This window comes from Archocentrus centrarchus, chromosome 18 (assembly GCF_007364275.1).
Source record: "Archocentrus centrarchus isolate MPI-CPG fArcCen1 chromosome 18, fArcCen1, whole genome shotgun sequence".
In the NCBI taxonomy this organism is placed as follows: Eukaryota; Metazoa; Chordata; class Actinopteri; order Cichliformes; family Cichlidae; genus Archocentrus; species Archocentrus centrarchus.
In genome coordinates, this window is record NC_044363.1 from 19861599 (window position 1) to 19873970 (window position 12372).

Genomic DNA, 12372 nt, shown 5'->3' on the forward strand with positions numbered 1-12372 from the left:
CGGAGATAATTTTGTTGTCATCGAAGATGATTGAACGGCGATGACCGCAGATTTTCACGCATGAAAAGAAGGGATTTACGTAGCCATAGACTGTACACCGATGGGAAGTTTGTCGGCGATAAGAAAAGAGAAAGGTAATCATTTTTTAGGGCGGCCCTGCGTGCTAACGTTGTTTGGTAAATAAGTCTGCTTTGGCGGCTTTATCCGGCGGTGCCATTGTTGTTTTGAACTAAACCAGCAGTAGCTAGCGCAGCGTTAGCTCGCGTTACCCACTTGGCTGGTGTTCAGTGGCTAGGCCGCGGCTTTACTGCTATTTGGCCACTGTTCAGATGAATGATATTTTGACCTAGATAGCAGTTTCATACGCAGCTGTACGCGGTATTTTAGACGGCGAGTTCACGCCGCTTCTTTACGTACGACGCTAAGCTATTGCTGGCTTTCCCCGAGAGGGCTGCTTTTAATGAAACGTTACGGGGCGTGGAAGGCTTAGACAGGTGTTCGCCCGCCTACCTCTCATTTTCACATGCGACTCGGAGCGTTTGGGTGAAGGTTTACTGTCTCTCTGTTACATGTGACCCGTGAGGAAAATAAGCATTAAAAAAAAAAAAAAAAAAAAAAAAAAGCATTTCCATGTGGATTTTAGGAGCCGTATGAAGACGGGGGACGACGACGGAGCACCCAGACCGGGAGATGTGTCCTGAACAGAGCCAGCTGTGCTTCGGCACCGAGTGTCTATGCCCACCAGCTTATCCGTGACAGCTGATCTCCATGGATGACCCGACTGATGTGGACAGTTGAGTTATAATTTCTCGGAGACAAAGCTGATCACTTGGCAATCATGTCTGTCTCAGTGAGTACAGCAGTTCTCTTTGTATGCATGAATTTGCATGTGTTCAGGTGGTGGTGTCGCAATACCTTGAATACTTAAAAAAGTCAAAGAATCATTTGCTGGCCACGTTTTTACTACTTTACTACTGTGTTTTCTGTTTCTTATGTTGGGCTCCTCGTAACCTCGATTGCTGTTCAAAGGAGGTCCCACATGGCTCATTGGAGCTTGGCTGTCCCCGGGGGGTTGGTTTAGAGAATGAAAGGGGGCCTGACTCTCTGGCTTTGGGTTGGCAATTAAACCCTAAACAGCAAGGGACAGATGTGCCTCTCATCCCCTCCCCCTCTCTCTCATCCCGCTCATTACCATTAAGCTCTCGTGTCCATTTGATCATTGATCCTCCCTGACTGTGTCCCTCTTTCTCCCTTCCTCATGATTACTCACACAGCTGTGAATTTTGATGTTGGCTTTTACATTTTCCATCTTTTTTTCCTTTTTTTGTTCACTAATCCTCCCCATGCTCCCCTCCCGGGCTTTCACACAGACATTTAACGAGATCTTCCCTATTCACTCCCTTTCACTCTCCATTCAGCATAGAAACAATCAACCTTTTTATACTGCTCACTTGGCACTGCCACGTCAATGTCCTTGTTTGTTTGTGGTGTGCAGAGAGTGTGAATTCAGGCTGTTGATTAAATTGTGCTTTCATATGGCCATTTGAGTTGGGATTTTTGTTTTGTTTTTTTTGTGCTGATCATTTCTGCTCTCTTCTTTTCCTCCTTCACAGACGGTATTGGCGAAGGCGTTGTTTGACAACACGGCAGAAAGCCCAGAAGAGTTGGCTTTCCGGAAGGGCGACATCCTGATGGTTCTTGAACAGGAGCAGAGCGGCGGGCCTGGGTGGTGGCTCTGCTCACTGCATGGAAGACAGGGAATCGCGCCCGCTAATCGCCTTCGACTTCTTCAGACCGCCCCACCTCCTGGCTCAGACCCGCGTCGTGGCTCCAACGAAGACTCGGTCTACCTGTCGCCTAGTGGCCCTCTGGCTCGGACTGCAGATGATGTCGATGGAGTTTATCGCTCCCCGCCAGCGGCGGGTGAGGGACGGGGAGGAGGAGCGCCGTCAAGACCTGGGGAGCTGCGCAGAGTTGAGGGCGGGCGGCCACGCTCGCACTCTAGCTCAGGCACCCGGCCCAGACCCGACTGGGATATTGGGATGGCGGGGCGTCCACGCTCACCCTCTTTGAGGGGACGAGGCACAGACATGACAGGGGCAGTCTATCAGAGTCCAGTGAGTGCTGCACCTGCAGCAGCTCAGCATGCAAGGCAGCCAGGCGCTCACTTGGCTTCAGAGTCTGTTTATCTTTCGCCCGCTGGAGTGCCAAGGGCCGCTGATGAAGCAGAGGACACATATCTTGTTCCTAGAGAAACACTAACAACGGGACCCTCAGACGACTGTTATTTGGTGCCCAAAGGTACACCTCTTGCAAGTGATGATGTTTACCAATCCCCAACAGGAGGAGCTGTAGCCAATGCTTTTTGCTCTAATGGGCCATTGCTACCCAGTGGAACTACAGGTACACCCCAGTCACAAGGGAGCCAGGACACACCTGGGGTGTACCAATCACCCACCTCTGTGGGAGTAAGCCTTCAGAGGACTCCAGCAACAATTCTGGCCCACCATTACCCACCTCAGATATCCTCTGTTCAAGCATCTCCTCGAGCCATGCTCAAGGGAATTTCACCGACCCCTGCTGCTGCCAGGGGCAAACCTGGCCTGGCCTCTCACCGGGGGTCCCCTTTGCTGATCAGAGCCGGGCAGGTCAGAGCTCCTGGATCACCAAATTTTGCCCGTAAACCACCTCCCCCAGCACCTCCAGTGAGGAGCGTTACCAGGAAGGACGTACATCAAGCAGCACCGCCTTCAGCTGACTCTAACTCTGTCCCCAAATCTGCTGCTCAGCCGACTTCTGCAAGCCTGCAGAAAGAAGAGGACAAACCGAGGGCAGCCCCCCAGGGAAAGGAGGAAAGAATGAGTAATGGGCTGGAGAAGAGCAGCAGTGTGCAGAATCAGAAGAGAGAAAACCAGGATTATTCAGATCCTGTGGACGATCAGGTATGTGACGATCATTTAAAAGCACACGGTTGTTCTGTCTAGTTCTTCGGTATTCATGAATTAAGAATGAAGTTATTATCTGTTATCAGAGCAGGGTTTTCCTGGTTCAGTATGGGCCTGTGGGGGTTATAAAGTTGACAAGTCTGCATACAGTGAAGGCAGTGAGCCTGTGTTTCCTTAGTGGACAGAAATCGCTGCATTATTTTGTTCAGTTCTGACCATTTGATAAATACAAATGTGAATCATCTGTGAGAAAATGAAACCCCAATTAATAAAACTGGTTAAAACATATATTTTTTAAAGTATTTGTATTTTTCCTTTGGTTCTTTGGCCAAATTTTTCTCTGTCGGAAAAAAACCCTGCAGGGTTTGTTTGGGGGTGGGGACATTTTCAGTAGTACGTTAAACAGGTTGGGTTGACAATTTGCTGTCCTGTAACGTTGCTTTACTTTTGGATGAGACAGAAAATGTTGGTGGCCAACAGAAGTTCTGGAAGAATCACCAGAACTGTGATTAAAAATCATTTTAGTCAGTCTCTATTTTTTTTTCAAAGCATGTCTTAATTTACACAAGGTTAAAAAAGTTTTGCTTATCAAATATCCAGAAATATCACAAGAATGCAGAAACATCTCACAACTAAGTTAACAAACACTGTTCAACAACCATATGCGGACTAATTGTTTTCGTGTAGTCACCCTCCAGAACTCCAATGTTTGAGCCAGAAAAGCCCGTGCACCGTGTACATGGCTATCCTTTTTCAGTCCTGCCTGATACTTGTTGGTCAACAACTTTTTAAGTTTACCTCACATTTATTGTGGCCATTAAAGGGTTAAATTAAATATCTTTTTATGAATTTCTTTTTTAATCGTCTGTTGCCATGGTAGGTCTATGATACCCCTCCCAGTGGCAGGTGGCAGCATCCAGTCCCCTCTGCCCTCGGAGAAGATGACGGCATCTATGACACCCCCCGCAGTGTCCCCCCGCAAGCTGACGCTGAGTCAGAGGTAAAGACTGAGCCTTGCACACGATGCTGAATAATGGATAAATCTGTCTGAATTAGTGTCTGTTGCAGGGTATTTATTTACAGCAGCTTTATTATTAACTACTAATTTTCTGCTTCTGATTGTGAGCTGTCAGGAGACTTTTTGTCGCCTCTTCGGCTTCACCACTTCACTTGGAAGTTCAGTAACTTATAATGGGTTAAATTGTTGGGAAAAGCAAAATTCATAAACATTTTCCTGTGGTCAGTCCATCCACCCATTTTTTTGTCACTTATCCAGGTTTTATCAAGTGCACATTACATAATTAATTAAACCCACAAGGAAATATTACTGCACACTTACAGGAATTACTGAAACAGTGTGATATAGTGAGAAAATCACTCATGCAGTTGCTGCTTGTTTTCCATCACTGTCATAAAAATCTATTCAAAAAAATCACTTTAAGTGATTACAACCCCCCCCCCCCAAAAAAAACAAAAAACAAAAACAAAAAAAAGACAAAACAAGAAAAAAAGTGTATTAATTGCTGGGAACTGTGGGAATCTGGTTTGGTGAATGCATGCCTACACAAGTAAAGAACAAGAGATGACTATCGTATACTCTGCCACCATTTCTTCCCACATTCCACTATTGGTCTGTCTCCCTGCCCCCCTTCAAGGCGGGGCCACACCTGTCTCTGTTTGCTGCAGGAGCCTGTCTATCCAGTACAAATGCTGCTTCTATTTTCTCCCAGTCACACCCATCTGTCAGGGCCATGCCAAGGATACACCACCACCGCATCCCCGCCCCCCAAGTGGTCTCTGCTTTAAAGTTAACTGAGAATGTGTGCCAGCTGCTGGGTTATTTTTTCCTCCTTGCCTGCACTTACTGTGTGCGGACTGCAGGCTCACTGCTTTAAGACTTTGATCTTAATGGATACAAATGTGTGCCACCCACCACCAGTGGCCGGTAACTCTTTGCTGCATCTGCTTACAGGATACAGATGGTTTCGCTTTACCAGTTTCACTCAGATTTTCCAGTTTACATGTGTGTGTGTGTGTGTGTGTGTATATACTGGGTTACATTTTAAATGCCACGTGTAATTGATAGAAACTGCATTATTGTTGCGTAACAAAAACAATTACATGTTATTAGACAATGAATAAACATAAGCCACGTTTAGACCAAAGAGATCAGGGAGCTACCTCAGGTACTTCCCTGCCTTCTCTGTTCATTTCCTCAAATTTTTCCCAATGTTTCTCTCCATCCATCCATTCATCCATCCATCCGTTCTCTTCCGCTTATCCGGGGCTGGGTCGCGGGGGCAGGAGCCTAAGCAGAGATGCCCAGGCTTCCCTCTCCCCAGCCACCTCCTCCAGCTCATCCGGAGGGACCCCAAGGTGTTCCCAGGCCAGCCGAGAGATTTAATCTCCCCATTTTTCTCTCTTTTTGAAAAATGGGGTTTGGCATTGCTACCTTCAGTCGTCTCACCAATCACATCTGCAACATTCAAAGTCTCTTGGAAAGTAGCAGGAGCTGAAAAAAGGTCCTAAAACAGTACTAAAAAATATGATAGGCTTGTTTTCCTGCAGTACAGGTATTACCTCCCATAGTGTAGGAGGTCGCTATAGAAATGATCTTTCTTCCCCACAATTATAACCTAAACACATGATTTGAAAATATCTGCTTTTTTTTGTCTTGCCTTGTAGGTCTATGATGTCCCCACAATCACTCTGACTAAGTCCACAGTTGATGTCCAGCCTGATGAAGCTGATGATGAAGTCTACAGTGTCCCTACACTTCCAGGTGTCCCTGTGGGACCAGGAGAGTCCACCAGCAGCCTGTGTGGGGAGGAAGTTCCTCAGGTTGGGCAGGTTTCTTGTGTTCCTGGATCTGAGAAACGAACCAGTGGTGGAGATAATAATCGCGGTGACTCTGAGCCCGATGGTGGCATCTATGACATGCCTGCTTTGACCATTGAAGTCCTTCCTCATTCTTCATCATCCTCTTCCACCTCCACACGCCGCCTCTCTGTGTCCAGTAATGGTTCTGGCGATGTGCAGTGGCGAGCCTCGCTTTCCAGTCTAGTCCACTCGGTGCTCACCGCAGTCTCCAACTCGGCCTCCACTCTGTCATCACGGGACCTGGCTACCTCATTGGCTGAAATTCTGTCCACCTGGAAGGCCAGTCATTCAGGTGATCCCCCGCCGCCCCTTCAGCAGGCCTGGGCCCGCTTATCAGACCTGCTTCCGGCGTTGTCCGCTGTGGGTAATGCTCCTCCATCGGAAGGGCTCTTGACGCTAGTCCAGCGCTCGCTTGAGGAAAGCGCCCTCCTCTTACAGGCTCAGGGCCGGCCTCGTCTGCCTTCCCAAGAATCTCTGTCACGCAGGCCACTGCCTGCGCTCCCAGTGCCTGATGGGAAGTCATCGGGAGGTGGAATGGGTTCTCGTAAAAGTAGCTGGATCCAGGAGAGGCCCCTGCCCCCAACCCCTCAGCCTGCATTTCCCTTGCCTCCTACTCCAGCCATGGTGACGCTCACAGTGGGCCCTGCTGACGGAGAAGATGACCCCAGCAATGAGTACGCTGGGATCGGCTTGACTCCCATCCCAGCACCAGTACCTGCTGGAGACAGTGTTGGATATGTAAAGCTGCAGGTCAGTTTTTATGACAAAAGGAATTTATTGTTATACAACAAAGAATTCCGTAATATTTTGCTATATGTCCATCTAATTCTTTACTGGTTCTGTTGTCTGATCTTCATTTTTGTGCTGTAACACATCTTTGCCTCTGCTGGTTACCGATCATACGTGTTCTCTGGTCACTTCGCTCTAGGGCAAACCTGAGCCGCCTCCTGACGCCCCCACTGAGAACGGACAGACACAAACTATCACCGCAGAGCTAAGGGTGAGTCTTTCCCTCCATCTTTTTACCTCTCTGTACATAATCCGTTGCTCCTGAGTCACTCACAGTAATTAATTCCCTGCAGCGAAGGCATTGATTCACTCGTTTTCACAGTCTGCTCTGTTTACTCGTGGAACAGTATGACTCTTTAATCCAGCTTGCAGCAGCTGTTTGCCTCTCGATGTGGGGTTTATACTCATTATATTTACCTAGAACTATATTAGCTGTATGTTACTGCTGTTGATTCTTTGAAATTAATCTGTTTAGTCAGCAGTTAATACTTCAATCCATCATCCAGGTTTACAGGCAAAGTCAAGTAACCACATACATGAGCAAAATGGTGCTGTTCCCTGGCCCATGTTGTCAGCACCTCAGGCATCTGGAGATCTTCTCCACCGTGCCAAAAGAAATCTTAAATGAACATTTTGGTGAAGAGGAGGAGGTTGAAATCTGGAGACTGGAGTGATTAGGGAAAGATGGTGGTGGAGGTGCTGGCGACAACCTTGGATGTGAGCAAGTGTGCATCAAAATACTGACAGGTCGGGTCGTTTGCACCGATCCTCTCCCTCGGTCGCTGCAGGATGTTGGGAGTAGAACTCAGCTTTGGCAGTTTGACAAATTCATGGTGCGCATCTCCATGAACCGAGGCTTCTTGGGTCACCATGTCTCACTCCTAGCTGTATGTGTGTGTCATGTGCACAGCAATAAAAACTATACATTTTGATGTTTTGGCCAAGTGGAAGGATGTAAATAGAAAATAAAACGGGGCTTTAAATTGAACCTCGTGAAACACAACAGGCATTTACATGACCGTGCCCTCATCAGTTCGTACCCTACATCAACAGTCTCTGAACTTCTTGATCATATCTTGTAGTCTTGTGTAATCTCTTAAGTCAGTTGTGTTGCATCAGACTGAAGTCATGTCTCCTTATCACTCCGTCTGCATTTTTCCTGCTCCTTGCTCCATTCCTTTGTTTTGTCATTGGCGGGTAACAAGAGGTCACTTGTAGATCCCAACAGTCTTCCTTACATGGGATGGAGGCTGCAGGACAATGAGTGGCAGGAAAGCACAGTCATTCTTTCAGCAGTGGCACTTGTTGACGTACTGTATGGACCCTCTGTTTGTTTGACTTGGGTTCAGCTTAAGAGCGCCAGCTCCGACTGCACATGCCTTACCATATGTTAATACTGTTGCACATTTTCTGCACTCATTAGCAGTTCATTTCCTGTTATTTGACCATTTTATTAGGAAATATTTTATGCAGTTTTTTTTGTTTACGTAGCATGAATGTACCTGCACAGACTGGTGTGGTGTAAAGATATCCAGCCTTTCCCAGTTATTCGGCACAGTGACCGCAATAGACTTCAGATCTTACTGTGTGACTCTTGATAGGAAGCTCTGACATTTCGGTCTTCAATATGTCTTTGCTGATCAATATAAAATATGAAGTCAGTTGACTGAAACTTAGAATAATTGATTTGATTATAAGTTACTTATTAAATTTAAATGCCTTATCTAGCACACGATTTGTCCAATTCTATTTCTGGGTCTTCTGTGGCCTTTTCACCTGTTTTCAGTCCAGCCTTTGTACCTGACTGTTTTCAGACTTGTGAATTATTCAAGCGTGAAAAAGAGACCCACCTGTGTTATCCCCACATAACAGACAACTTGGCAAAAGAACATTTTTAAATTGTATCTTTAGGGCTGTTGCAAAAACGCATAATTTGTTCTAATTTCTTTAGTTGAATCTGTGAAAAATGCCAAAGATAACAGTTTCTAGTATTCTTGCACCAATAAGGTGATTCCCAAAGAGCTAATAACTGAAAACTTGGCATATCTCAGCCTGTCCTTAAAAACTGAGGAAACTGGACAATGGAAGACAAAAGAAGTGGCAGGCCTAAAACAACTACAGCAGATGACCAGTGTCTGAAAGTCACGTCCTTAAGAAGCAGGAAAAAAATCCAGTAAAGACCTGACACGAGACCTGAGAGATGCGGGTGTTGTGTCAGGTGCAGCTGATCCATCTACTGTTCACTGAAGCCTCATCACAAATAGTCTCAGTGGAAGGGTACACAGCAGAGGTCAGGAGAGGGACGGTGCAGTGGGTGTCTACACACCATGGCTCTGTCATGGTTTGAGGCTGCGTTTCAGTCAGTGGTGTCAAAACTGCTGGAATGTCCTTCAGGAAGCCTGGAGAACTGTTCCTGAAGACTGCTTAAAGAAATGAGACGAGAGCTGCCTCAGAGTTCAGGCTGTGCTGAAGAATAATAGTCTTCATATGGACTTTCAGGCTTGTTAGGACTGTAAAAACTGTTTCTGTAACCGTATTTCCGTGTTTGTTTGCATGTCTCATCAATTGCAAAATATAAAGAAATGAGGGGTGACTCAGTACTTTTGCACAGTGCTGTAAATATGGTGTTGTTGATTTAAATCACTGAGGATTCCTTTCTGTGCTTGCTGTGTATGTATTTGAAAGTGTTCCTTTTTCATTTTTCCTAATTCAAAGCAGAAACCTTTTGGCTACTTTCCTACATTCTCCTGTTGGATACTGTGGCTGATTCCCTCTTCAAAAAATACTGATTTTTATCTTTCCCATTTTTTTTTTTTTTTTTTTTTCCAGGTGGCCCCGTCCCCTCCTCTGCCAGTGTCCCTTTCCCTGGAGGACTCGGAGCTGCTCTCCTTCTACTCCTCTCAGAGCCTCGCCCACCTCTCCTGCCTGGCGGACGCCGTTGACGTGCTGTTCAGCAGCGTGAAGGGGAACCAACCACCTCGAATCTTCGTCGCCAGAGGAAAAAGTCTCATTGTGACGGCACACAAGCTGGTGTTTATCGGGGACACGCTCTCCCGCCTCCTCACCTCTGCTGACCTCCGGGCCAAAGTATGTGGGAAACGTTTGCGTGGTTGTTTAAATGCAGCATTTGCCATAGATGTGTAATAATCGCATTTTTATTTCTCTTTTTTCTAACTTTTTTTTTTTTTTTTTCCTCCCCCTCAGATCACTACCTCAGGGGGACGGCTCTGCCAGGCTTTGAAGGCAGTTGTGGTGGCAACAAAGGGCGCCGCACAGAACTATCCGTCAGTATCCGCCACCCAGGAGATGGTGGACTGCGTCGCTGAGCTCTCCCAGCACGCGGCCGGCTTCTCCACTCTGCTCCAGCGTCTGGCAGAAATATCTTCGTGATGTTTCTTATCGCTTGCGTTTAAAAAAAAAAAAAAAAAAAAACAGAGAAAACTTTGCCTACACTACACATCTATTTTCTCCTCTTTGAAATGCCTTATTTGTTGTTACACTCTTTCATTACCCTCATGTCTGAATGGGTTCGAAGGAAGCAAAGCTGAGTCCTGCGGCGAGGCGTTTGTGCCTCGCTGCAGCTGTTAGCCCAGCTGGGTTTTGACCTTGTTGGCTCTGTCCTCTGTCCTGTGCTGGTTTGCCTTTGTTTCTCAGCTGACCCCTGTGCTTTGATGCCAGGCAAAATATTTTTTTTTTTTTTTTTTAAGTGTTAATTTATTGAAAAATTTGAAGCCCCTGCGTGGTTTGAGTGTCCATGTGGACTGCCTATTTTGGGAGTTTTGCTTTAATGTGCTTGCCATATCCCCCCCCCCCCCCCCCCCCACACACACACACACACACACACACAGACACACACACACATGATAGCCATTTTTCCTTCCTTCCTCTATTTATTCAGCCATCCCTGATTCCAAAAATAGTAGAGAAGAGGAGGCCTCACATCCTTGTTCTGGCCTGCCTTTTTTTTTTTTTTTTTTTTGGACTGTGATACCTGAAAGGGCTTTTGTGATTATCATTCAGAAGCTGTTGAAGCAGCAAGTTGTGTGTTTTTTGGGCTTAATTTGGGAGAAATGTCGGACGTTTCCTCAGCTTCTATTCACAATCTGTGCAAGTGCTTGTGTGTTTTGTGTAGTGCCCATTCCTACTTGAAGCAAAGATTACCCACAGTATCAGTTTAACAGGAAACCTCTCCTTACTCATTCTTCAGTTTACACGTATACAGTCTTACACATCTCCATGAAGAAGAAAAAAAGACCTTTTTGGCACTGAGGGAGACTATCTGAGAAAAGATGATTTGAGTAATGATAGCTGGGTGAGAAATGGCCTCATCCTCTTCTTTCCCACAGTCATGCGGCGGCCCGGTAATGGATACGAAACCCGTTGACCGAGTTCTCCTGTCTCCGCATGTCTTGTTGTGACTTGCATCACTTCTCTTCTTTGACTTTTGCCTTTCAGCACATTACCCGTAAGCTGCCTGTCAATAAATCTTATGTCTGCTTTGATAGTTCAAAATCAGGAATCTTATTGTAGAGGTGGAAACCAGTTCATTATTGTGACAGAACAAAGCAGTGAAAGACGGCTAACGCTGTTAGCGTTTATGGGACATTGCTGCTGCGATAATGAACCTAACCCAGTCTTAGTAAAAGCTATGGAATGAAGCATAGTCCACTTTTCAGTTAAAAAGAGACACTTTTGTATTTTAAATCCATCAAAAACAAACCCATTTTCCATCTTGCACTACTTCACTTTTCATGCTGTGTAACCTCTGCCCATGAGTCATGATTGGTATTGTGCTCCTCTGTGCAACAACAGCTCATGAACATGTTCAGTCAGCATGAAGCTGCAGTGTCCTCTTCACACTACACATCTTATGAGAACACATAGCCGGGGGGGGGGATAAGACTTGAATTTAACACTTTAATGTTGGGGTCTACCTTCTCTTCTGTCAATCACATCACTTGACCCCCTTTTTCTGTTTCAGATTTAAAATCATTGGTCACATTTGTGTGGCGCAATTGACTTGGTGTCCAGCTTTTACCTCTTTGCTGCAGTGCCACCCTGTGGAGGTTTGAAGTATTTCCTAATGAGTACCTGCCTATTAAAACAAGCTCTGTATGTAAGGGAGCATGATGGGCAAGTAACCTTTAGCTGTATATTTATTATATGCCAACGTTTGTATTCCCCTTTGCTTTTCTTATTTGCATGGCTTTAATTTGCTTAAACTTTATATATGCACATCCTTCACTGGAGTGATGTGATTGGGTGACTTGCAATGAACAATGATTTCTTTTTTTTTAATATTGAGTTACAGTTCAAACATGGCTGTTTTCTTTTGTACATGGATGTTTTTTACACTATTTGAACTCATTAGAGTCTGTTATGCATATTTGCTGACATATAGAAGTGAATGCTTGATTTATCTCCTACAGTAATAACAGACCTAATCCTCATTACTTTAACACTACATTGGATGTCTGTCTTGTATTCCTGTTCAGAAGACACAAATACATCTTTTTCAAAATAAGAACACGTGTTTGTTTTGTTTGTGGCTGGATGTGTTTGCTCAAAATGTTGCTTATTATATTAGTCATGACAAAAAAAAAAAAACACTTTTTTTTTTTTTTTTTTTTTTAATTAAAAGTGAATAAAGTGCGACAAAGAAATGTGGCGAGGGGGCTAAATTGGGACAGCAGTTTGTATGGCTGTCAGTTTTGCTTTATATCGTTCGGACGGGCCGACCGCTTCCGGAAACTCCCGA

At 45.4% G+C, this 12372-nt stretch overlaps 1 protein-coding gene across 1 annotated transcript; it reads left to right on the forward strand.

Moving 5' to 3' along the window:
- Positions 1-2: 2 nt before the first annotated feature.
- On the forward strand, positions 3-10046 carry efs (embryonal Fyn-associated substrate). The gene is made up of 8 exons (XM_030753255.1): positions 3-134; positions 644-850; positions 1614-2942; positions 3826-3945; positions 5631-6575; positions 6754-6825; positions 9444-9701; positions 9819-10046. The coding sequence occupies exons 2-8, from the start codon at positions 839-841 to the stop codon at positions 10002-10004; spliced, it is 2922 nt and encodes a 973-aa protein (XP_030609115.1). The 5' UTR covers positions 3-134; positions 644-838; the 3' UTR covers positions 10005-10046.
- Positions 10047-12372: the final 2326 nt, after the last annotated feature.